At 43.9% G+C, this 25,977-nt stretch overlaps 2 protein-coding genes across 3 annotated transcripts; both read right to left on the bottom strand.

Moving 5' to 3' along the window:
• Positions 1-313: 313 nt before the first annotated feature.
• On the bottom strand, positions 314-12,469 carry LOC115134523 (apoptosis inhibitor 5-like). 2 transcript variants are annotated; one of them, XM_029668587.2, is made up of 14 exons: positions 12,141-12,469; positions 11,104-11,265; positions 10,784-10,877; positions 10,048-10,113; positions 9,492-9,643; positions 8,867-9,073; positions 8,223-8,327; positions 8,025-8,114; positions 7,225-7,409; positions 5,224-5,317; positions 4,988-5,044; positions 4,809-4,888; positions 4,262-4,371; positions 314-873 (listed from the first exon to the last, which is right to left on the bottom strand). In XM_029668587.2, the coding sequence occupies exons 1-14, from the start codon at positions 12,213-12,215 to the stop codon at positions 803-805; spliced, it is 1,548 nt and encodes a 515-aa protein (XP_029524447.1). In that variant the 5' UTR covers positions 12,216-12,469; the 3' UTR covers positions 314-802. The 2 variants fall into 2 exon arrangements, with proteins under 2 accessions (XP_029524447.1, XP_029524446.1); XM_029668586.2 differs by having other exon boundaries at positions 4,226-4,371; positions 12,141-12,467.
• Positions 12,470-12,852: 383 nt separating this feature from the next.
• Positions 12,853-25,966, bottom strand: samm50 (SAMM50 sorting and assembly machinery component). The gene is made up of 15 exons (XM_029668581.2): positions 25,800-25,966; positions 22,979-23,089; positions 22,715-22,816; positions 22,524-22,611; positions 22,279-22,385; positions 21,877-22,007; positions 21,651-21,738; positions 21,266-21,394; positions 20,664-20,735; positions 20,455-20,541; positions 20,163-20,233; positions 17,324-17,391; positions 17,095-17,241; positions 13,469-13,610; positions 12,853-13,215 (listed from the first exon to the last, which is right to left on the bottom strand). The coding sequence occupies exons 1-15, from the start codon at positions 25,881-25,883 to the stop codon at positions 13,170-13,172; spliced, it is 1,473 nt and encodes a 490-aa protein (XP_029524441.2). The 5' UTR covers positions 25,884-25,966; the 3' UTR covers positions 12,853-13,169.
• Positions 25,967-25,977: the final 11 nt, after the last annotated feature.

The raw sequence follows: 25,977 nt of genomic DNA, 5'->3' as shown, positions 1-25,977 counted from the left end.
CAGTTGGACTGAGGTATGAACAAGTATTGGAAGTCCAAGTAAATCTGCGATTTTAATTGGCTGAAATACATCGAGCCGGAAAACCTTTAAAATGGTTGCTTATGTTCATGGGGGCAAGTATGGCCGCCCCCATGTCCTCAAATCTGCCATGTCTGGTTTGAATGACAACCTATGTGCAATTAATAACCATCTGTACTATTGGGCATCACACAACCTATTTTGTGGAGGAAATAAATCTAGTTTTACTAACAAGAAAGTCAGAATACATCGAAAACCAATGTAACGGTCTTACACAAACAAAAGGGTCAAGGTGTTGAGACTTCAATACAAGTTTATGATAAAATTCTGATAAACTTCCTTATCGATCAATACAAAGTAGGGAAGAGAGTAGGCCAATCCAAATGAAAGAATGCATTCGTCACCATTTTGTAAAACAAAGACATTTTCCGACATGACTAAAATATCAAATCAGGTACAACTTGGCAGTCTCTGGTTCCACAAAAATACATTCACAATGATAAAAAAACCACGCTGATCTACTTGAACAACCGCTTCGTCGGGGAACAGTGTCGGGAGTAGAAACGCCAGGTAGAAAGTCTGAAGCCCGGTCGTCTTGAAGTAGATTTACTTTGAAGGTAAACAACAGCAAACAAAAAAACAACTTCCTTTACGACAGGCGTTTGGAGTCAGAGAAAAATATAACAAGTGGACACAAGTTGAGGGGCAGTGGTCGTGGAGACCACCTCAGTTACGGCAGGGATTCTGATGTGCTGCAGTTCAGTGTGTATGTGAGACGGTGGACTCAGTAGATTCGGCCTCGGCTCCTGCCTCCGAAGCCTCGTCCCCGGCCTCCCCTGAAGCCTCCGCGCTGCTCTGGAATCACAACAGAAGGACAACAGACAGGTCAGTATGAGGACTCATTAGGGCCAGGAGTTTTTCCACACTGCTTGACCTGGCCAGGAAAGACTGGGCCCTAGTTTGAGTAATTTAGCATGTTTGAGGGGAGAAAACACGATGGCAATGTGGTATGTCTCAAACAGCCTATTAAAAGTAAGAAATAAATTTGGTTACATGGTCAGGGGAAAAAAAACTACCGCCCAGACTCAATGTATTGAAGCTAAATGGCACAGCACAGGCATTTATCTCAATATCAAATCCTTTCTGGGTAACAATTAAATACCTTACTGTAATAGTTCTCCACAACTAGTCAAAAAGAAAAAAAGAACTTTCTCAAGCAAGAATTTTGCTAGGACCGAGGGAGTTCTATTAACCTGAGGTGAGGTGCACCGTCTATGGGCCGTGACATGAATGGGCAAAAGTGGTGACGCTGCGTTTTCATGGTACGAGGTAGAGGGCAAACCGGATGTCATTGTTTTCAATGAGAGCACGACGGTAAATGCAACGGATACATAGCAACGGATACCACCACGCTGGCTTGCTTTTGCCGTCATCAACTTTCTAATCCACTATGCCGACTGGTATGACGTTTTTTTGCGTCCCTAGTCTAAACGCTGCATGAGGGAGGAGCGCCCTTCTCAAATCAAACAGGAATCTGCCCCGTTCCGTCATATTGTCAACAAGGCAGCATGGTGGATCATCCAGAAACATACAGTAGCAGTCATAAGTTTGGACACATACTTATTAAAGTGTTTATTTTTTATTTGACAATTTTCTACACTGTAGAATAATAGTGAAGACATCAACTATTAAATAACACATATCAGGAAGCAAAAAAAAAAAAAGTGTTAAATTAAAATATATGTTATATTTGAGTTTCTTCAAATAGCCACCCTTTGCCTTGACAGCTTTGAACACTCTTGGCATTCCCTCAACCAGCTTCACCTGGAATGCTTTTCAAACAGTCTTGAAGGAGTTCCCACATATGCTGAGCACTTGTTGGATGCTTTTCCTTCACTCCGCGGTCCAACTCATCCCAAACCATCTCAATTGGGTTAAGGTCAGGTGATTGTGGAGGCCAGGTCAATTGATTCAGCACCGCAGCACTCTCCTTCTTGGTAAAATAGCCCTTACACAGCTTGGATGTGTGTTGGGTCATTGTCCTGTTGAAAAACAAATTATAGCCCCACAAAGCCCAGACGGGATGGTGTATCGCTGCAGAATGCTGTAGTAGCCATGCTGGTTAAGTGTGACTTGAATTCTTAATAAATCACAGACAGTGTCACCAGCAAAGCACCCCCACACCACCTCCTCCACGAAGGGAACATGCTTCACTACCCCTGCGTCTCACAAAGACACATCGGTTGGAACTAAATATATTAAAATTGGACTCAAACCAAAGGAGAGATTTCCACCAGTCTAATGTCCATTACTTGTGTTTCTTGGCCCAAGCAAGTATTTCCTTCTTTTTGGTGTCCTTTAGTAGTGGTTTCTATGCAGCAATTCGACAATGAAGGCCTGATTCACAGTCTCCTATTAACAGTTGATATGTGTCTGTTACTTGAACTCTGAAGCATTTATTTGGGCTGCAATTTCTGAGTCAGGTAACTCCAAATGAACTTATCCTCTGCAGCAGAGCTAACTCTGGGTTTTTCTTTTCCTGTGGCGGTCCTCATGAGAGCCAGTTTCATCATAGAGCTTGGTTTTTGAGACTGCACGTCCAAAGTTCTTGAAATGTTCCGGATTGACTGACCTTCATGTCTTAAAGTAATGATGGATTGTCATTTCTCTTTGCTTATTTGAGCTGTTCTTGCCATAATATGGACTTGGTCTTTTACCAAATAGGGCCATCTTCTGTATACCACCAGAACTGATTGGCTCAAACACATTGAGGAAAGAAATTCCACAAAATAACTTGACATACCTGTTAATTGAAATGCATTCCAGGTGACTACCTCATGAAGCTGGTTGAGAGAATGCCAAGACTGTGCAAAGCTGTCATCAAGGCAAAGGGCGGCTACTAAGAATAATCTCAAATATAAAATATATTTTGATTTGTTTCACACTTTTCTGGTTACTACATGATTCCATGGGTGTTATTTCATAGTTTTGATGTCTTCACTATTATTCTACAATGTAGAAAAAAGTAAAATAAATAAAAATCCTGGAGTAGGCGTGTCCAAACGTTTTAATTGGGAAGGCCGTCGATCAAAGGCAATCACTTTTGCATGCGAATCCTACTCATTACCACAAGTGCTCAATCTCGTCCACGTCACTTGTTGAGACAGCTTTACTGGTGCCTTTGAATGGAGCAACCTGGCTCCGTTCCAAAACAAATGCCATCACTTAACATGGTGCAAACTCCTCCCATAGGGGGTATGCAGCAGGAAGGTTGAATGTTTGATGTGGTACGGGACTATAAAAAGTTTGGGAACCACTGGTATAGAGTGTCTATACCAGAAGTTAATGGTTATCTGTAGGAGGAAGGTACATGGTGTGTGCAATTAAGCTTGGAATGTACTGAGTGTAGGGAAAACGATCACGTGGCAGGCACTGATATGGGTAAAGAACCGTGGATTAGTGATGAAGGGGGTTGAGATCAGGTCACGTTAAGGGAGAAGGAACAGTTTATTACCCACTTCACTTAATTTCGAGTTCTTACTCTGATATTTCGAACCTAACACCATATGTAGCATTCATTTAAAAAAATGTTTTCTATCTGTTTCCGTGTTGTTTATGAGTTTCTAGTGGATAAATCACATGGTTCAAGAGAACATTGCCTAATTAAATGAAGAAAAAGAAAGAATCTCATCAACAACGGCATTATTTTCAATTAAATTTGCAACACTTTAGTAAAATAGAACGTTTTACAGATACGCCATTCTATTGTCACCCTAAAAATCACCTTATTTGATATGTTTTCCATGTGATACGGCCCACAGAGGGCCAGAGATAATTAGACATCTGTGATCATTGGAGTTCCCCAAAAGGCCACTATATGTCCTCTGGTAAACTTAAAAGAAACTTGAAAGTCACCAAAATTCTAGTCATTTACTGGTCAACTGAAAGTTTCCAGTAATATACACTCCCTTTGCAACCCTAGGCACAATGTAAGGTGGAAGTGAACAATATCCACCACACACACACAATGGATAGAAAAAGTAGGCACCAAACATGTTTATAGTTCAGTAAATGACTCTCATACCCAGAGTGATTAAGTTACACCAAGTGCAGTCGACTAAGGTAGGTGATACCAAACGAGAAAACACAGATACAATGTCCGTGCAACGTTCTACTGTTTAACATGCTACCCAAGTGCCACCCTCACCGTTGGTGAAGTTGCCAATGGTGGCGCTGTACTTGCCGCTGGGGGGGTTGTATATCTGTCGCGCATTCCTTCGGGGCAGCGGGGGGGACAGAAGCTTTTTCATGGTACTGCCCGTGCCAATCTCCTCCCCGGATGGGCGCTTCAGACTGTGATGGGCACAAAGGGCAAAGGTCACAGAGGTCAGTTGGGGGTTATAACGCTAACACTAATGTTGCGTTTGCAGTCTTGTCTGACTAGGTGCTTGTACTGAGAAGTTGGTAGTTTCCTTACATTGATGTGGGCGGGTCAGTTCAACCATGAATTAACATTAAAACGGACATTGTACTCAAACATCAACTTTTGTCAAATGTTTCCCCACACCATCCACAAAATCTGGACACTACATGGTACTCATAACTTTCATTTTTTTTTTTTAGATTGCGGAAAAGAGATGGATTTACATAAGATGGTCTGGGATGTGAACTCAAGACTACTTTTGAGGTCTGAACATTCTGTATTTTAGAGTGTAAGGTTAATAACACTCCATCAGAAACCAGGTGTTCTCGGTCACCAGATAACCCGTGACAACATGAGAGAGGCTTACGCTACAGCCTCAGCCTTCTGGACAGGCCTCCAGGACAGAGTGACCGTGCTCTTGTACGACGGTGGGTTGTGGAAGAGATCCTGCAGAGAAAGGGGAACAGTAATGAGAATGTAAGAGACGCAACTAGCTACATAGGGTCGGAACCCAGTGTTTTAACACATCGAATATGAACGTCTCACCTTGATCAGAACGTTGATGTTGTTAGTGATCTTCAGAGCCACCACTTTGATCTTGTTCTAAGAGGGACGACAACACAACTATTACACTAGAACAGAAGGACAGCACGGTTAACAAGGTCTACAGAGACCCCCTGATTGAATCTGCGTGATTCTTTGCGGCTCGTGAGATACCGTCAAGAGGAAACATGGCAAGTTCTCGTTCAGGGAGCCAAAACAGCCGGTGAGACGATACATACCTCGTCGGTCTTCAGTGCATCTCCCGTCTTGCCTTGAAGGGCTACTCGCAGCTGGCGAATGTATACCTGCAGCCCTCTGGCAAAGTACTGTAACCTGAAGGTGGGAGAGAAGACGAAGTAGAGTTAAAGTGACTGAAGAAAGAAACAAGATGACTAACATTACTGGCATCCAGACTCTACAGTGGAGACCAAAACCTAAAATGTACTTTGTGGTCCACCAGACACCGTGGCAGGTAGATTAAATACAATTACCAGCCAAAATATTTGACCCCCATATTTACATAAAACATTTTAAAAAACACCTGATCATGCTTTGTAATGTTTCTAATACAAGAAATGTATTAGTAAGAAGTAATGCGGAATATTGCTCAATTTCATTTAATTTTTTTGTGGCCAGAGTTTTAGTCAAAATAGAGAAACCGTTCAGCTACTCCTTGAAGGGCTGGAGGTTACCGTGGTAACGGGGCTGAGATTTGGGATCTGAATAGGCTACGGGCGTCTATTCGCCATCAGTTGAAGCAGCAGAATCAAGCCAATGTTGAAAAACAGCAGCTCGTGAACAAAAAGTTAAATTGCCAAGAAACACAAAGACAGTCACTTTACAGTGTGGCTGACCCCATTTAGTTGACAGGCGGTTGGTCGGCCGAGATTTCTTCAGTCGAGCCGTAGCAAAAACATTTTTATAATCTATAAATACATTTAAATCGCATGGTGTATAAGACACCTGTCTGATTCGCGCCTGTCTGAGTGGACAGATCCACTGTGGAGGCTAAGACGTGTGCTACTGAAAATTGTATATAGTTATATTACATAAGAACGTTGGTGCAACACTAATCAAAATTCTATTTAACAAATGCGCTTTCTCCCTCGTTGGACTGCGGTCGCTGTCCCTGGGTCCTGAATAACATCAGTGTGCTGCTGAATTGCCACCTTTTCCTAGACTATGTTGCTACGTGCATAACAGAAAAGTTAAACCCGCATATTGGTGTTGAGCACAATGCCATGGAGGAAGCAGCAGAATGAGGTGAGAAAACAGCCCTTGCCTTGCCTAAGTGAGGAGAGAGGAAACCAACGTAACTAGGTCTATAATTAATAGCCTAAATGTTAAACGGGCCTGGCTTCGTAAATCATCCATATGTCTACAGAAAGAAGACAGATCCTGCATCTGTTGCCTGTTTGAGTGTTTGTTTAATAGCCTACTGATTCCGTGACCACCAAGCCTCACGCAACATGTGAACTAAACAATTGTTTTTCATATTTGCTTTGCTGTAATAAAGACTTTACACTTGTTAGAACAGCCTCAAAGGTATTATTGATTAAAAAAACATGTTAAACTGACCCTATTTAATGCAACCCTTGCTGTTAATAGATTGCAAAGCCGCATACAACTGACCCAAACTATTGGAAATGATAACTCTCATCCATAGCGTTAAAATGCATCTCAAGTGCAATTGCACTGTTCAGGGGTGTATTTAGGACGTACTGCGGATCGCTAAAATATCTTCACGATTATGATCACACTTCCTTGACTCAAACATTACGGCGACACTATAGGAAAGAAAGGTTTAGAAACATGGGAACCAAGCTCGAGTTATCAGTGTGACCCTACCACACAGACATGTTGATATACTATTGTCACGCCTAAAATAAAAACCTCCAGGCTTCAGTCATAAGTCAATTTATTGGGAAAAAAAAAGTATAATTACAGGGGGCAGTTTGGAGAAAAAAAATGATCCCGTCCAAATCGTCCTTCTGGAACGACGGTCATTCTGGAGTAAATGACATAACTAACCCTCTCTACGAGTAATACTAGTTCCGGGCATGCGATGCATACATGCAGCACGTAAAGAAAGCAAGGGTTGAGGGAATAGGGAATGTTTCTCCTAAACAAATGAAGGATTTCAGTAAAATAGCTTTTACGTCAGAAATGGCTGTAAATATGATGCAGATTCAGCCAGGCAGACAGCACGATAAGCACTGATGATCTGTAGCCTCTTCTACCTGATCTTGAAGTCTTTGAGGCGCTCTGCATTTATCTTGTCGATGAGGAAGTCGGGCAGCTTCTTGCCCAGCTGGTGGAAGCTGAAGAGAAGACACTCCACATAGCTGAACTGCAGCTTGGGTTCCTCGCTCATCGTGTTCTCGCCGTTCTCACCCTCCGCCTCTGGGGGAAGCGGCATGAACTCCTAGACACGGGGAGGAAGGGGTTGATCAGTTCGTCTTATACCAGCCAAGACCAGTCAAGGACAACACGGACCACAGCAAACATTGGCCGGGCACACCAGAGCACCTCGTGGGTGTTGACGAACGGTGGCGATTCAACATGTAGGATCTTCAGTAAACAAAAAATAAAATGACGCCCAATGTTCTGTGCTAAGAGGCGATAGGACGGCCACTCGTTGCTTTTAGAGGTCGTTGGCACGGTCCGTTTTGGCCATTTGCCCTTTACCAGTCTAAACAAACCAGGGTAGCCTAGTGGTTAGAGCATTGGACTAGTAACCGAAAGGTTGCAAGTTCAAATCCCCGAGCTGACAAGGTACAAAATCTGTCGTTCTGCCCTTGAACAGGCAGTTAACCCACTGTTCCTAGGCCGTCATTGAAAATAAGAATTTGTTCTTAACTGACTTGCCTAGTAAAATAAAGGTAAAATTTTAAAAATAAATAAAAAAAGATTAACGTGTCCTGGTCAAATCCTAACCACTATCCCTCAATAGTGACACATCTGAAGGTACTAGAGGGGTATGCAGTACTGTGAAAGCACATTGAAGTCCCTTAGAAGGCTGAGCTAGGCTGTTACTTACCAGCAGCTTCTCAAACAGCATGAGGAGGTTGGCCTCCACCTTCTCCATGTCCCCACAGAACGGACTCATCTCAGCAAGCAGCTTTAGCACCTACACACACAACACATGTCAATGCTATTATCCTGGCATGTTGGAGCCAACATGGAGGACTAGTTGCCTGAACACTGTATGGTCGGTACAGGGGAGGCCGGTACTGACCTCCTGCTGAATGTCCAGCTCTGCCACGGGACTTGTCAGGGTACTGAGGTTGGGCAGGACGTGGTCACAGAAGTAGGTCACAAAGCGGGAAGAATGGACATTTTTCTGGAAGGGTAAAAAAAAGCTGAAGTCTCAGAAGAAAACGAGTTCTAAGAGGTGGGTGGGGATTGTCTACTTGATGTGGTTGGTCAAATCAGTTCAGAACCTCGACCAACAAACATGCAGAAATAGGAATGAAGTAACAATGGGAGGTAACGGCACAAACAAACACTGAAACGCAGCGTTCTCATTACGAGAGTAATTAGCCATTGGATAACAATTGACAGGAAGTGTGTTTGGTGATACCGTGTGTGTGTTGTGTGTGAGATTGCAGTTCTCAGTTGGTAAAAGTGTGGAGCTAGCAATGCCAAGGTTGTGGGTTCAAGTCCCACAGGGGGCACACACAAAAATTGTATGCACTCTCTATAAGTCCCTAAGTGAAGTATATTATTATGACTTGGCCTGTGTGTGTGTTATAACACACACAGAAAAGACAGGCAGGGCCTGGCACGTGTGTTATAATGCGTGTGTGTTGGGAGTGTACGGATCATTCACAGCGAAGAGGGGCCTGGCCTGACCCGTCAGCTTGTGTATGCATCACTCACGGAGAAGAGGGGCAGGGCCTGGCGCGTGCACTGCAGCAAGCGGTCCACGGTGTCGGGGTCGGCGGGGTTCAGCGCCTGCTCCAGGAAGGCCTGCTCCACCACCAGCTCCACCAGCTGCTGCCGCCCGTTCACCGTCTGCAGGCCCTTCAGCGCCATCAGGATGCGCATCAGCAGCACAAACTCCTCCCCTGTCACATCCTCCAGCACCTGGGGTTGGAGCGGGAAGGGTTCAGAGGTCAATGTGGGTCAGAGGTCAACATGGGACAGAGGGCTGAGAAGTTCAGTGGGCACAATGCAAAAACAACTAAAACGGGGAGGGACTATATGGAATCATCCAATAAGAAAGTAATTCTCGCTTGCAAGACATTTGCTACCGTGTGCGCTAATGAACATGATCAATGAGTCAATGTTAGGCTGACCAGTTACAAATACATCCAACACACAACTAGATTACAGATCCTTCCTATGGAGATATTGTATTCAGTTGGCCAATAATAGTAATAAAAACACATTCTACTTCAGCCCTTTCACAAAGTGCTCTACTAACCAGCCCCCAGAACGGAGTGTATCACTCCAGGTGATTCACTTTGATAGCTGTACAAAAGCAGAGAGATATGGAACAGACCTTCTTTGTCTCAGTGAACACATAGTCCTCCACCTCCTTGGTCATGGTGTCCTCAGGCAGTGTCTTCAGCTTGATGGAGAGGAACTTGATGGCCCTCTCCCTCACTATGTCCTCCCCCTGCAGGATCTGAGAGAAGAGGCCTCGCAGGGTAGCTGAGGCAAAGTGGAGATACAGGTTGGCTAGACAAAGTACTTAGAGGCTATACAGAACTTGGGCCTTGGGAGGGGGCTCTTGAGCCAAAGGGGGAATAAGAAGCATGTTATGCTCACATCAACAAACTACATCTTCTAACTCTAATCCAATGCCCATTTTCCCCCTTCATTTGTGATTGAGGCCTGCCAAATCTCTCTTAAAGCGTTATGCAAGGTTCTACACAACAGATCACGTGGAGTAAAGCCAGCATCAGGTATGAAAACATCTGAAAAACAGTTTTCTTCGTAGAGTCTTGCATGAATACATGAAAATGAGCCACATTATCCTGCTTGTTCACTTGTTAAGTTGTCCGTCTTCTCACAATTGAAAGCCAATTTAAGCATGAGAGAAAAGAGACGCTTACCCTTTGCGTCCATCTTGAAGATCGAGACCAGCGCTGTGTTCACTTGACTGAATTCAGCCGAATCATCTGTAAGCACCAACGTAGAAGAGAGTATAACAATTGGTCCATCACTGTCACAGAGAGCACATATCTTCTATTGACACAAACTACACCGTAGCATACATAATGTCCCATTAGGGGGATGGAATGTAGGAGCATCAAAGCAGAGGGGTTGATCCAGGAGTGGCAACGTGAGTGGGAGAGAGAGGAGAGGGGGAGGCAGTGTCTCTCTATCCAGAAGTCTGCGAGGAAGGTCAGGAGGCATTTGTGGAGTAACAGGGGGATGGGGTTCTGTTGTGAAGGCTGAGGTTGGGCCATTGTGGATTGGGAAGTGTGTTATTGCTAGTGGGGAAACACCCAGGTGGGAAGTGTGAGGAATGTGGAGAGGTAGAGAATGTGAAGCATGTCCTGTTATATTGCTGAGGATAGGACTTTTTTCTGTGAGCTGGCCAAGTTGGGCGTAACCAAATTTTCGCTTGTAACAACTTTGGGTTCAAATGACAGGCAGAGTGAAATACCAAGGACGTTGTGGTTTCTCCATTCCATTGGCCTGCACCTACGGGTGTGAGACTATTAGATAATGGAATGTGTCATTTGAACGCCAACCTGAGAAAGGCAGCGATACGGAACGCAGCGTCTTTCCTGGGAAACGTACAAGAATTAGTAGTCTAGGTGGGTTAGCTCAAGAGTACTGTACCGGTCTGGAGAAGCTGGGTGAGGATATCTGCTACCCTGACGATGTTCTCCCCGGCTGCGAAACGGGGGAGCTCTTTGATGGCCTGCCTCCGAATCTACAGGAGGAAGGAAGAAGAAAAACTAACAGGTAAAAAATAAGAGTGCGACTACTCTGACCAGGCATTATACAAGTACACTTCGACATCGATTGATTTCTCAAATCTAACTTTGTTTATGATTCAAGTGTGTATAGTGGTATATGCATGTTATGTTTTGTCAACTCCATTGTGCACAATGGTATTTTCCAAATGGAAATGATAGTCCCACTGATAAAATCCTTACCGAGACATCTTCATCCTCACAAAGGTCAAGCTGAGCATTGATTGCTGCATCTGCCAGCTCTGGGAAACTGCTGAAGAATTTGGGAATGAACTGTGCAGCCAAGCGCTTCTCCTTGGGACCCCCTTTCACGCCATCAAGGATCACCTGATAGGCATATTTGTGCTAGAGAAGAGATGGAAACAAATTGATACATTCACACGCTTGTAATACATGACATCACTGTACAACATGAATTTCAAAAGCTTCCAGTGATTTGGTCAAAATTGTTCAGTAGAGGACTAGAAAACAGTTCTGCCAAAGAAGCATGCAATCTTTGACGCCATTGGCATAATAGTTAGCTAGTTGCCAGCAGTAGTAACTAGCGCTGGATGTTGGCGGCATCTTATTTGAGAGGGACGAACTCGTGGTAATGGCTGGAGCGGAATGGTATCAAATACATCGAAAACACATGGTTTCCATGCGTTTGAGGCCATGCCATTCGCTCCGGCAATTATTATATGCCGTCCTCCCCTCAGCTGCCTCCTGAGCCAGTTAGCCTTTGAGTTTTACATTGTAAATCTTACCAACGTGACAAGTGGCCAGAGTCATGGCATAAGTACGTTTTCGGCAGCATCTGTGCGTGGGAATCAACTCATATTTTATTAATTTTTTATTTCACCTTTATTTAACCATATTGGCCAGCTACAGTACTCAGTTAGCTACCACCTAAAGCCGTCGTTAAAGTTGTTCGCACATAACTAACTACTGTAGCTAGCGTAGTTCCATGGCCGAAATAGCTGACAAGCTAAACTAAAAACGCCGGGAAACGTTCACTGAAATAAAGCAGGATTAACGTTAGCTAACGTTACCAAGCTAGCTAGGCCCCTTTTAACTAGTTAGCAAGCTAACGCTAGTTAGCATGTCCAGACAATGCGGGCTATGTAGCCAATACGTTGGCCTAACTTTCACATTTAGCTTCCACTGCTGATATACCGGATATGAAAAGGTACCTATTCTGAAAGATATTTCAATTAGTTAGCCAGTCATCTGATGCTTACCTGGCCCAGGTCCTCTGGTTTAGCATCGGCAAGGATCCCATAGTTACGATACAGCTCCTCGATAGTGACCGCCATCAGCGTGCGTCGGACTGCTTGTTGTCGAGATGAGAACGTCACCAACAATATTCCACAGATGACTTTCAATTCGTCACCTTTCGTACAGAATTTCTCCAAAAGTAAACAACACTACGTTCTGGTAGTACGGTGTGTCGGAAAAGGGGATGGGGAGAGGAAATTTCTAGTAAGCTCGCTGTGAACGAAACCCCGCTGTCCGTTCCTTTGCTTCCAAAATTAACATCAGGAAGAACGTTAATGCGCATGGGCCCGCTTCAAACAACATCAACGTTCTGCAATGTTAATCTTCATCGTATTCCTTAAAATACTGTTGTTTTCATTTTACGAGTGCCGGGTGAAGTAATCAATTTGAAAGCAGTGATGGAAAACACATATCCTATACATAACGTAGGGATACTGGCCCGTTCATTTACATAATTATTTATTGGCACAGCTCCTTTTTATTTTATTAACCAGGCAAGTCAGTTAAGAAATTCTTATTTACAATGACGGCCTAGGGACAGTGGGTTAGCTGCCTTGTTCAGGGTAGAACGACAGATTTGTTTTACCTTGTCAGCTCAGGGATTCGATCTAACAAATGCCATGCAAAATCAAGCGGAAGGTAGGTCAATGCCATAGAAAGACGCATACTAGTGTGGTTTTTGAATACCTGTAGAGGGGATGATAATTTATTACCGAACATAATAATCCAGACCACATTATTTGACTCATGATAAAGGCACTCATGGCTGATATGCCACTATTGGCTTCCACATCTTGGAGCACTGGTGGCTCCAGTCATTCATTAGTACTGGAGGAAAACCTCCATTGTTGCCTCGTCCATTATACAATAGTTTGGTTGTGGTATCCATTGCATTCCCAGCAACCTTCGGTGTGCTGCAAGGGTCCCGGCGTCTCACTTACTAAAACCAATTAAACAAACTCCTGTAGTCCTCAACTCAATTCAGCAAGACATCACAGGAATCGGACTCCAGCTCCAAACTGAAACCCGTTGCATATCCTAAACAAAAAGACTTAAGTGTTATTTTTAACAGTAACTCAATACCAGTTTCACAATATTGAGCCAAACTGATCAAAGCCGAGCTGTACTGGGCTGGCCTGGTTATGCATCCACCGTAATGGCTGAAACCATGCTGGAAAGGACAACACGGTTCGAGTCGGCCTTATAGTTTGAATCAGGCATAAAAGTGTACTGCTCATCTATATACTATCATGCCATGGTTTGACAACAGAATGGGCAGATATTAGGCTACCTGTCTCCACTCTGGACGCCCGTGGGAATGCAATAGTTGAGCTCCAGCCGGGCGATGTTTCCGAGTCGCAGCACAATTCCCGCTCCGTAAGACCAGCGGATACACTCTGCCAGTTTCCTCAGGTGTGCTTGAGGCCCGTCACCTACAGGAAAACACAGCCTGAGTAAACCTAGAGCAGGGGTTCCCAAACTTTCCCGCTCAGGCTCCCCTTCCAGCATTGAGGAACATCCCACCCCCCCCCTGCGCCACATCTATTTGTATGGGCACAAGCCCGGTTCATGACACAGCCTGTTCACATCCCTCTTGTTGGCGGAGAGAACATTTTGCAGGTTTAAAGCTCACTTCCCACAATTCTACACATTTTGTCATGAGGTGCAGATAATATTTTGCGATTTTAAAGCGAATCGTTTTGCAATTCTATCTATGTCTAATGTGCATTCATGTGATATGAGTGACTCAAACATTACACCACAATCTACAGGCTAGAAAAACATAGCTAAAAAAAAAACATTTTGATCTGGACATTTCTGACAAGTTATAAGTAGCTCTCTAAGGTATGCAATGACTGACATGACCAGAGAACAACTGATGATGCACTACCCAATCTCGAAATTGCACATTGTGCATTCAACTGCGACAACTTTTAAGAGTAGGTTGAAAGCCAAACTGAGTTGCCCTAGGGAGCGTGCCCCACATTATGGGAACCACTAAGCTGGAGGACTGAAAAGCTCAGAGGATTCTCTTTCCCTGTATAAAGTCGCAGAACAGACCATTGTGCAATCAACTTTCATTTCTAGCTAGCAGGGAAGTTAGCTATCACCATTGTGACCTCAAAGCTCATCACTAAGCTAAGGACCCTGCGACTATACACCTCCCTCTGCAACTGGATCCTGGACTTCCTGACGGACCGCCCCCAGGTGGTAAGGGTAGGCAACAACACATCTGCCACGCTGATCCTCAACACTGGGGCCCCTCGGGTGCGTGCTTAGTCCCCTCCTGTACTCCCTGTTCACCCACGACTGTGTGGCCAAGCACGACTCCAACACCATCATTACGTTTGCTGACGACACAACAGTGGTAGGCCTGATCACCGACAACTCTGAGACAGTCTACAGGTGAGGAGGTCAGAGACTGCCAGGACAGCAACCTCTCAATGTGAGCAAGAGAAAGTAGCTGATTGTGGACTATAGGAAAAGGAGGGCCAAACAGGCCACTATTAACATTGATGGGACTGAAGTGGAGCAGGTCGAGAGTTTCAATTTCCTTGGTGTCCACTTCACCAACCAACTATCATGGTCAAAACACACAGACAGTCGAAAAAAAGAGGGCACAACAACACCTTTTCCCCCTCAGTTGACTGAAAATTTGGCATGGGTCCCCAGATCCTCAAAAAGTTCTACAGCTGCACCATCGAGAGCATCCTGACCGGTTGCATCACCGCCTGGTATGGCAACTGCTCGGCCTCTGACCGGAAGGCGCTACAGAGGGTAGTGCTTACGCCCAGTACATCACTGGGGCCAAGCTTCCTGACATCCAGGACCTATATACTAGGCGGTGCCAGAGGAAGGAAAGCGGTACCAGAGCGCCAAGTCTAGGACCAAAAGGTTCCTTAACAGCTTCTACACCCCCAAGCCATAAGATTGCTGAACAACTAATCAAATGACCAGCCGGACTATTTACAGCTACTCGATGTTTACTATCTATGCATGGTCACTTTACAAATGACCTTGATTAACCTGTACCCCTGCACATTGACTCAGTACCCCCTGAATAATGCCTCGTTATTGTTATGTACATTTCTTGTTACTTTTTTATATACACTGCTCAAAAAAATAAAGGGAACACTAAAATAACACATCCTAGATCTGAATGAATGAAATATTCTTATTAAATACTTTTTTCTTTACATAGTTGAATGTGCTGACAACAAAATCACACAACAATTATCAATGGAAATCTGGATTTGGAGTCACACTCAAAATTAAAGTGGAAAACCACACTACAGGCTGATCCAACTGATGTAATGTCCTTAAAACAAGTCAAAATGAGGCTCAGTAGTGTGTATGGCCTCCACGTGCCTGTATGACCTCCCTACAACGCCTGGGCATGCTCCTGATGAGGTGGCGGATGGTCTCCTGAGGGATCTCCTCCCAGACCTGGACTAAAGCATCCGCCAACTCCTGGACAGTCTGTGGTGCAACGTGGCGTTGGTGGATGGAGCGAGACATGTCCCAGATGTGCTCAATTGGATTCATGTTTGGGGAACGGGCGGGCCAGTCCATACCATCAATGCCTTCCTCTTGCAGGAACTGCTGACACACTCCAGCCACATGAGGTCTAGCATTGTCTTGCATTAGGAGGAACCCAGGGACAACCGCACCAGCATATGGTTTCACAAGGGGTCTGAGGATCTCATCTCGGTACCTAATGGCAGTCAGGCTACCTCTGGCGAGCACATGGAGGGCTGTGCGCCCACACAAAGAAATGCCACCCCACACCATGACTGACCCACCGCCAAACCGGTCATGCTGGAGGATGTTGCAGGCAGCAGAACGTTCTCCACGGCGTCTCCAGACTGTCACATGTGCTCAGTGTGAACCTGCTTTCATCTGTGAAGAGCACAAGAAGGCGCCAGTGGCGAATTTGCCAATCTTGGTGTTCTCTGGCAAATGCCAAACGTCCTGCACGGTGTTGGGCTGTAAGCACAACCCCCACCTGTGGACGTTGGGCCCTCATACCACCCTCATGGAGTCTGTTTCTGACCATTTGAGCAGACACATGCACATTTGTGACCTGCTGGAGGTAATTTTGCAGGGCTCTGGCAGTGCTCCTCCTACTCCTCCTTGCACAAAGGCGGAGGTAGCGGTCCTGCTGCTGGGTTGTTGCCCTCCTACGGCCTCCTCCACGTCTCCTGATGTACTGGCCTGTCTCCTGGTAGCGCCTCCATGCTCTGGACGCTACGCTGACAGACACAGCAAACCTTCTTGCCACAGCTCGCATTGATGTGCGATCCTGGATGAGCTGCACTACCTGAGCCACTTGCGTGGGTTGTAGACTCCGTCTCATGCTACCACTAGAGTGAAAGCACCGCCAGCATTCAAAAGTGACCAGAACATCAGCCAGGAAGTATAGGAACTGAGAAGTGGTCTGTGGTCACCACCTGCAGAACCACTCCTTTTTGGGGGGTGTCTTGCTAATTGCCTATCATTTCCACCTGTTGTCTATTCCATTTGCACAACAGCATGTGAAATTTATTGTCAATCAGTGTTGCTTCCTAAGTGGACAGTTTGATTTCACAGAAGTGTGATTGACTTGGAGTTACATTGTGTTGTTTAAGTGTTCCCTTTATTTTTTTTGCAGTGTATTTTTTTTAATTTTTAGGAAATATTTTATGAACTATTTCTTGAACTGCATTGTTGGTTAAGGGCTTGCAAGTAATCATTTCACACCTGTTGTATTTGGCACGTGACAAATAACATTTGATTTGCTTATAAAAAAAAAATGCTGCTTATTAACAGATGGTGCCACTCCTTCCAATATAATGCTGATTGAGTCCTGCAGATTTCTAATACGGATGAATTTGAACAACATTGATTGTGGGGTGAATTACATCTTTAAACACCCACCATAGTTGAGGTTACACAGGTTCCCGGCATTGAGGAAGAAGTGGATCCTGAAGAGGTCTCCGAATCCCCCTTTGCCTGGATGGAAGGACAGCGGAGTATACAGGTGGACGGCTCCAGCCCAATACACCTCACCTCCCAGGTAGTCACCTGTCATGCCAACAATAAAACCACACACGTGATGTGAGAATGTAACCTAAATCGGACTTGATTGAAATGGATAACATCTCACCTTCACTCTGAGGGCCGATGCTGTACATACTGAAGCCCCTGACGCTAGTAGGACCACCGAGATAGAACCTAAGAGACGAATAGGTCAAAAATCAAATCAAATTGTATTTGTCACATGCTTCGTCAACAACAGGTGTAGACTAACAGTGAAATGCTTACGGGCCCTTCCCACAATGCAAAGAGGGGAAAAAAAGAGAAATAATAGAAAAACAATAACCCAAGGAATAAATAAACAATGAGTAATGATAACTTGGCTATATACACGGGGTACCAGTACCGAGTTGATGTGCAGGGGTATGAGGTAATTGAGGTAGATACCGTGTATATATAGGTAGGGATAAAGTGACTAGGCAACAGGATAGATAAGAAACAGTAACAGCAGCGTATGTGATGAGTGAAAAGAGTTCGTGCAAAACAGGTCAATGCAGATAGTTAAATAGTTAACCAATAGCTACTTGGACAAACTATTTAGCAGTCTTATGGCTTGGGGGTAGAAGCTGTTCAGGGTCCTGTTGGTTCCAAGACTTGGTGCATCGGTGCCACTTGCTGGGCGCTAGAAGAGAGAACAGTCTATGACTTGGGTGGCTGGAGTCTGACAATTCTTGGGTGGCTGGAGTCTGACACTGCCTAGTATAGAGGTCCTGGATGGCAGGGAGCCCGGCCCCAGTGATGAACTAGGCCGTACGCACTACCGTCTGTAGCGCCTTGCGGTCGGGTGCCGAGCAGTTGCAGGTAGAAACCATTGAAGGGTCAAGAAACAACATGGTATACAGATAACGTGGCAGGCCACATTAAAACCGTCTCGTGGGCCAAGTTTGACACCTGCCGTGGATATTCATACTGACAGAGACTTTGTCATTTCCTCAAACAATCATCTATATTTAATATCGATTAATTATTGCAATAATGAAAGTAGTCAACCGAGTAGCCTAACTTTTGAGCAAATGCAGAGTACTATGAAGTGCTGTGAAAAATGATTTGCCCCCTTGCCGATTTCTTGTTTTTTTGCACATTTGTCACACTTAAATGTTTCAGATCTTCAAACAAATTTAAATATTACACAAAGATAACCCAAGTTAAACACAAAATGCAGTTAAGTGATGATTTTATTTATTAAGGGAAAAAAGCTATCCGAACTTTCATGGCCCTATGTGACAAAGTAACTGGCCCCCCTTGTTAAAACATGTATTTACTGTGGTTGATCACATTTCTTGGAAAGCCGAGTTCAATTTCACTAGTCACACCCAGGCCTGATTACTGCCAGACCTGTTGAATCAAGAAATCACTTAAATAGAACCTGTCTGACAAGGTGAAGTAGCCAAAAGATCTCATAAAGCAAGACATCATGCCGCGATCCAAAGAAATTCAGGAACAGATGTAGATGTCAATTACTTTGTTTCTCCAGTCTGGAAAGGGTTACAAAGCCATTTATAAAGCTTTGGGAATCCAGCGAATCACGGCAAAAATGGCATCCATGGCCCGAGTTCCAAGGCGAAAACTACTGCTGACCAAAAAGAACATAAAGGCTCATCTCACTTTCGGCAAAAAACATCTTGATGATCCCCAAGATTTTTGATAAAATATTCTGTGGACTGACGAGACAAAAGTTGAACTTTTTGTAAGATCGTTACATCTGGCGTAAAAGTAACACAGCATTTCAGAATAAGAGCATCATACCAACAGTCAAATATGGTGGTGGTAGTGTGATGGTCTGGGGCTGCTTTGCTGCTTCAGGACCTGGACGACTTGCTGTGATTGATGGAACCATGGATTCTGCTTTCTACCAAAAAACCCTGAAGGAGAATGTTCGGCCATCAGTTCATGACCTCAAGCTGAAGCGCATTTAGGTTCTGCAGCAGGACAATGATCCCAAAACACACCAGCAAGTCCACCTCTGAATTGGCTTAAAAAAACAAAATGAAGGTTTTGAAATGGCCTAGTCAAAGTTCGGACTTGAATCCGATTGAGATACTGTGGCGTGACCTTAAAAAGGTGGTTCATGCTCGAAAACCCTCCAATGCGGCTGAATTAAAACAATTCTGAAAAGAAGGGTGGGCCAAAATTCCTCCACAGCGATGTGAAAAACTCATTGCCATTTATCGCAAATGCTTTGATTGCAGTTGTTGCTGCTGAGGGTGGCACAACCAGTTATTAGGTTTAGGGGGCAATTACTTTGTCACATAGGGCCATGAAGATTCAGATAGCTTTTTCCCCCTTAATAAATAAAATCATCACTTAAAAACTGAATTTTGTGTTTAACTTGGGTTATCTTTGTGTAATATTTAAATTAGTTTGTTGATCTGAAACATTTAAGTGTGACAAATGTGCAAAAAACAAGAAATCAGGGAGGGGGCAAATAGCTATATACAGTGCTGTGAAAAAGTGACACTAACAATGCTCAGTCACGGTTGGTTCCACCCCCTTCATGCAGATTGGGGGCATCATAAGCCACTCTGGGTTCATCCGGTCGTTATCTGCACGGGGTGGTTGTCTTAACCCCACCCTGGCTTAGTTTCCCAGACGCAAGAATGATTTTGAGACAATGAGGGATTGTTCTACTCCTAAGCTATCCCTAGTAAAACACATTCTTGTCTATGCAATGCAGTCTTAACTCATTTGTCAGCTCAAGCCATCTCTAGTGACCATACGCCCAGATTAGCTGCAGGGAACTAGAGCGGAGACCATAAAAACACAGCATTAGCAGGACAGAAATGTCTTCCCATTCGTTACGTATTCATTGCTAACTATTCATTTCCAACAAATCAGGTAAACACATCATTTTTCTCTCACACACCCCTGGTTTTTCATTGATGGCATTGTGGAATAGAGTTTTGTCTTACCTGTCAGCAATGCAAGTTGGCTTATCTCCAATGGGCAGGAGGCATCCCCCCCAGAGAGATGCAGACAGGACCTGGAAGATAGAGGAAGAGGTCTCAACAAAAGTGCTCTTCCACTTGCTCTTTTATCTCAACCTGTCCACAACCATTTTTCAACCCTCCATCAACAAGCTGTTGGTTATAACTTGTGTTTACTGTAAAGGTGACTATTACTATTCCAACTAGAGATCCATGTGTTAACTCAAGTTCACACGCAAATTTCTCCCTGATCAATAAAAACAATTCAGGTTCTCACCGAGTCCCAGAAGAGACGTCTGTTAAACTGGATCTCAAAGTCCTCCTTCAGGAAGCTGGCATCTCCTCCAGTGTATCCTGACAACTCCTGCAAAACCACAGCAATGCATCGGCTGAATGTGTTGTCGGTTCAAAATGGTTTGGGAAATGGTTTAAATAGGAAATCATTACTGGCTGCAACACCGGGTCAGGTAATGTCAACCCACACACCTGGTTGATCTTCAGCAAGGCCCCCCTCCTGGGAAGGATTGCAGAGTTTCTGGTGTCGATGACCATGGAGTGCTGCGATCGCAAAGGAGAGGAGACATGATGAAAAGTATTGTCTCAAATGTCTCAATGGGTCGAATCCTAACTTGAGATTTTGACAACACCAATGCAAGATATACACAAAAACCCACATTTAGTGTACAGATCTCAAAATAGGATTTGAGTCCAAATGTATTATCACGATTAGGCAAGAATGCCTTCTCATCTTGTGCACCAGAGGCATGGAATGGTCTACAATCCATGCTTCATCTAAATATGTTAGTGCCACTGAATGAATTAAACATTTTGATGGGAGACTCTGTTTCAGAGGGGTGTAAATGCTTTTTTAAAGGCTGGATCATGTTGTTGAATTGTTTGTATTGTTGTATGTTTTTAATCCTGTAATGTATTGATTGTTGCTGCCTTCTTGGTCAGGTCTCCCTTGAAAAATAGACACTGGGTCTCAATGGGCTTTTCCTGGTTAAATATATCTATTTTTAGTGTTTTATCCCTGTTACTAAAGGTAGTTGTGTGAGGATTGTGAAGCGGAACTGAAGTCCCGGTACCGAGAGTGATGACTTGAGGGAGTGGCCGCTCTCCTCCCGGACTGCAAACGACGCGGTACGCTCCAGACAGCCCAGCTCTCGCCACACCCCCTCCCACTTCAGGGTGTGGTTGGTCTTCCAGAGAGGGAACTGTTTGTATGCAAAACAGAAAGGGAGAAACCCAGAGAGGATCAAGCATTTGCAAAAGCATTACCGGCAGGATGAAAATGAATAGAAAAATAGCTGAGAAATTCCATTCTACTCCTATTAGTTAGCGTAACAGCAGCAAAAATGAAACAATCACCTTGGTTGTTTCACACATAGTCCAGAGGGAAACACAGAGCACAGAAGTATGCCAACTGAGAACTTGTACAATAATGATAGATGAATGGAAAATTATCTTTACACTGAACTCTGTGGAGACACTGCGATCAGTCTCTCTCAGCGAGCTCCATGGAAATTGGCCTGCAACTTTGTACAAGTTGACAGCGAAACTGCAACAGCCAGAGAAAGTCAATTAGATTGATCCCAAACAAAAAGAGCTCAGGGAAATACAGCATAAACAACAACACAATTCACTGTTTTTGAAGCATTGCTAATGATGGAATTTGCAGCTTTGTTTTGTTTCATACCTGCGCTCAAAGTGGCCAGGTTGGGGCTTGAAGAACGACAGCCCGTAGGAAGTCTCTTTGGTGCCGTAGGAGACCTGGAAGGTGAGCTTTTCTGCAGAACCGAAGACATTGGGCAGCTTGAGACCAAGAACCTAAAGTAGGAGGCAGGTAAACTAGTAAAAACAGAGGATGGAACCTCAATTGCACTTGTAATCACCACCATGGCTCAACCTAAATGAATCTTTCCTCAAGTTCTGGTATCCGCTCTCCTCGCTTCCTTCTCAAAAGGCATTGGAGAAGGTCCTAGGGGAGGGATCTTGGACCTTCTCCTCCAATACGGTTGAGAAGGAGTCGAGGCGATAGGACGTGAGGAATGAATTGAAACGATGCATTGAATAGAGCCCATCACTCAGGAGTCCTCACCATGCAGCCTTCGTTATTTCCAACCATGGTGTTATAGCTACCAGTCATGCGTCTCAGCTCAGTCACATCAAACGTCACATCTAGTCCATTAGGCAGAGCATCCACCCCTGAAAGTAAGTATCGTTTTTGTTGTTGTTTTGAGTGCTTTACCTACTTTCCCATTGATTTTAGTCCCTTCCAAAGTAAAATACAACATTTTGAACAGACACTGTGATCAGAATAGATCCCCTTTTTAACCACAGTACCTTGCGAGGTATCGATGACAACATCCACTTGTCTGAAGATACCGAGACGCAGGAGCTTCTGTCTGGCTTCGTGGGCTCTCCTCATGACCTAGAACAAACAGTAAACAAAGTCGATCCTACTTTTGCTATAGTCTCTATACAGACTCCACGTGAATAAACATGGTCTGTACTGTACTGATAGATTCACTCACATCAATCAAGTTCTTGGCACGGAAGACATCAGCAATCTCGTATGTTAAGCAATCCTCCTTGGTTCTTCCGAGACCATCTATGTGTACACGCTGGACTATGACCTACAGGGAAAATACATCAAATGTTATAATCAGCAGTGACAGCCAACAATGTAAAAGGTAACTTTTACATTCAACCACACAGAAATTCTTATGGATTAAGTCACAACTTGAGTCAATGCGGTTTTCATTCAGGACTGAGTGAAAAAAAATGAAAAAACATACATCTTTGTTTTCAAGGACCTCTTGTTTTGACTCCTGCTCCATATCTGGCCTCTCAATGTCATCTGCATGAAACCCCAGCTCAGGTCCCTGCATTGGTAGAGGATCAAGACTCTGCAACACAACAGATTTAGTGATGAATACAATGACTTAGCTTTAATATTGAAGATATAGCCTGATATCTGTACAAAACGCATTCGCTGAACAGGTATTTGGGTGGATGTTGTGTTTTGGTCATTATGAAAAAGTACGAGTTCATCTCAATATTTTTATTATGGAGTAGTGGCCCTCAAGCCACTACTCTACTACCATATACAGTTGAAGTCGGAAGTTTACATACAGCCAAATACATTTAAACTCAGTTATTCACCATTCCTGACATTTAATCGGAGTAAAAATTCCCTGTCTTAGGTCAGTTAGGATCACCACTTTATTTTAAGAATGTGAAACGTCAGAATAATAGCAAAGAAAATGATTTCTTTCAGCTTTTATTTCTTTCATTATATTCCCAGTGGGTCAGAGGTTTACATACACTCAGATAGTATTTTGTAGCATTGCCTTTAAATTGTTTAACTTGGGTCAAATGTTTCAGGTAGCCTTCCACAAGCGTCCCACAATAAGTTGGGTGAATTTTGGCCCATTCCTCCTGACAGAGCTGATGTAACTGAGTCAGGTTTGTAGGCCTCCTTGCTCACACACCTTTTCAGTTCTGCCCACAAATTTTCTATAGGATTGAGGTCAGGGCTTTGTGATGGCCACTCCAATACCTTTACTATGTTGTCCTTAAGCCATTTTGCCACAACTTTGGAAGTATGCTTGGGATCATTGTCCATTTGGAAGACCCATTTGCGACCAAGCTATAACTTCCTGACTGACGTCTTGAGATGTTGCTTCAATATATCCACATCATTTTCCTCCCTCATGATTCCATCTATTTTGTGAAGTGCACCAGTCCCTCCTGCAGCAAAGCACCCCCACAACATGATGCTGCCACCTCCGTGCTTCACGGTTGGGATGGTGCTCTTCAGCTTGCAAGCGTACCCCTTTTTCCTCCAAACATAACAATGGTCCTTATGGCCAAACAGTTCTATTTTTGTTTCATCAGACCAGAGGATATTTCTCCAAAAAGTCCCCATGTGCAGTGCAGTTGCAAACCGTAGTCTGTTTTTTTTATGGTAGTTTTGGAGCAGTGGCTTCTTCCTTGCTGAGTGGCCTTTCAGGTTATGTCGATATAGGACTTGTTTTACTGTGGATATAGATACTTTTCTACCAGTTTCCTCCAGCATCTTCACAAGGTCCTTTGCTGTTGTTCTGGGATAGATTTGCACTTTTCGCACCAAAGTACGTTCATCTCTAGGAGACAGAACACGTCTCCTTCCTTAGCGGTATGACGACTGCGTGGTCCAATGGTGTTTATACATGCGTACTATTGTTTGTACAGATGAACATGGTTCCTTCAAGCATTTGGAAATTGCTCCCTAGGATGAACCAGACTTGTGGAGGTCTCCCATTTTTTTTTATGAGGTCTTGGCTGATTTCTTTTGATTTTCCCATGATGTCAAGCAAAGAGGCACTGAGTTTGAAGGTAGGCCTTGAAATACATCCACAGGTACACCTCCAATTGACTCAAATGATGTCAATTAGCCTATCAGAAGCTTCTAAAGCCGTGACATCATTTTTTGGAATTTACCAAGCTTTTTAATGGCACAATCACCTTAGTGTATGTAAACTTCTGACCCAGTGGAATTGTGATACAGTGTATTATAAGTTAAATAATCTGTCTGTAAACAATTGTTGGAAAGATTACTTGTGTCATGCACAAAGTAGATGTCCTCACCGACTTGCCAAAACTATAGTTTGTTAACAAGACATTTGTGGAGTGTTTGAAAAACGAGTTTTAATGACTCCAACCTAAGTGTATGTAAACTTCCGACTTCAACTGTATCTACAACCCAAAATCCATGTGTATAGTGGGTATGTTATCATGTGTGTGTGTGTGTCTCTTCACAGTGCCTGCTGTTTCATAAAGTGTATTTGTATCAGTTTTTTTAAATCAGATTTTACTGCTTGCATGTGTTATTTGATGTGGAATAGAGTTCCATGTAGTAATAGCTCTATGTAGTACTGTGCGCCTCCCATAGTCTGTTCTGGATTTGGGGACTGTGAAGAGACCTCTGGTGGAATGTCTTGTGGGGTATGCATTACATGGGTGTCTGAGCTGTGTGCTAATAGTTTAAATAGACAGCACAGTGCATTCAACATGTCAATACTTCTGACATAAACAAGTAGTGATGAAGTCAATCTCTACTTTGAGCCTGGAGAGATTGACATGCATATCAACGTTAGCTCTCCGTGTTCATATGTAAGGACCAGTCGTGCTGATCTGTTCTGTTCTTTCCTTTCCTTCCCTCTTTGTGGCATCTGACCACAAGACTGGTATTTACAAGTCACATTCTTCAAAATATCATTAGTTGAATTCACTGGAAATTTCAGCTTGTTGTTTAAAGCATCTAATAATGCAAATGATTAATGCACCCCCATGCATATGATCTGTGTCCTCACTCTTTCAGATCAGTGGCTGTAGTGCGCACAATACACGAGCAACGTTCACCAATGCTGTTTTTACAACTATGCAGCATTTGATCATGTTAATTTCCTTCACTTCCTGACAAGGTATGGACAGTTCGTGTTTCTGGAGTTTAGCTAGTTGGCAAGCTGTCCAAATGGACCCCTTTCGCTTTGCGTGCTGACTACGCTAGCTACTCCGGTTACTGTACTCAGAGGTCATGCGTTCACCCTTTGCATTTTAAGCAGTTATCCTTACCCTCGCGTGGACGGTTTCCATGATTACGTGTAGAATGTACCGTACTTCAAATGCTGGTGTTAATTTTAAGAAATGAAGGGACATTTAATTCACACTCGGCTCAAGAGAAATGTAGCTTCGTGGACGCCATGACACCACCAACACCACGCCCCCTCATCCACCCTGGGGGTGTTCAAGA

Source organism: Oncorhynchus nerka, linkage group LG9a (assembly GCF_034236695.1).
Source record: "Oncorhynchus nerka isolate Pitt River linkage group LG9a, Oner_Uvic_2.0, whole genome shotgun sequence".
Taxonomy (NCBI): Eukaryota; Metazoa; Chordata; class Actinopteri; order Salmoniformes; family Salmonidae; genus Oncorhynchus; species Oncorhynchus nerka.
This window is presented reverse-complemented; position numbering and strand designations above follow the sequence as displayed.

What these genes read in the sequence shown, in the direction of transcription:
- samm50 (XM_029668581.2), bottom strand. Translation starts at nt 25,883, where the DNA reads ATGTCCCTTCATTTCTTAAAATTAACACCAGCATTTGAAGTACGGTAC. An exon ending in AGGTCCTTGAAAACAAAGAT is followed by an intron (nt 22,817 to 22,978) that starts GTATGTTTTTTC and finishes TTTTCCCTGTAG; the next exon opens with GTCATAGTCCAGCGTGTACA. An exon ending in GAAATAACGAAGGCTGCATG is followed by an intron (nt 22,008 to 22,278) that starts GTGAGGACTCCT and finishes CTCCTACTTTAG; the next exon opens with GTTCTTGGTCTCAAGCTGCC.
- LOC115134523 (XM_029668586.2), bottom strand. Translation starts at nt 12,215, where the DNA reads ATGGCGGTCACTATCGAGGAGCTGTATCGTAACTATGGGATCCTTGCC. An exon ending in CACCCAGCTTCTCCAGACCG is followed by an intron (nt 10,114 to 10,783) that starts GTACAGTACTCT and finishes TGGTGCTTACAG; the next exon opens with ATGATTCGGCTGAATTCAGT. An exon ending in AGCTGGACATTCAGCAGGAG is followed by an intron (nt 8,115 to 8,222) that starts GTCAGTACCGGC and finishes TTGTGTGTGTAG; the next exon opens with GTGCTAAAGCTGCTTGCTGA.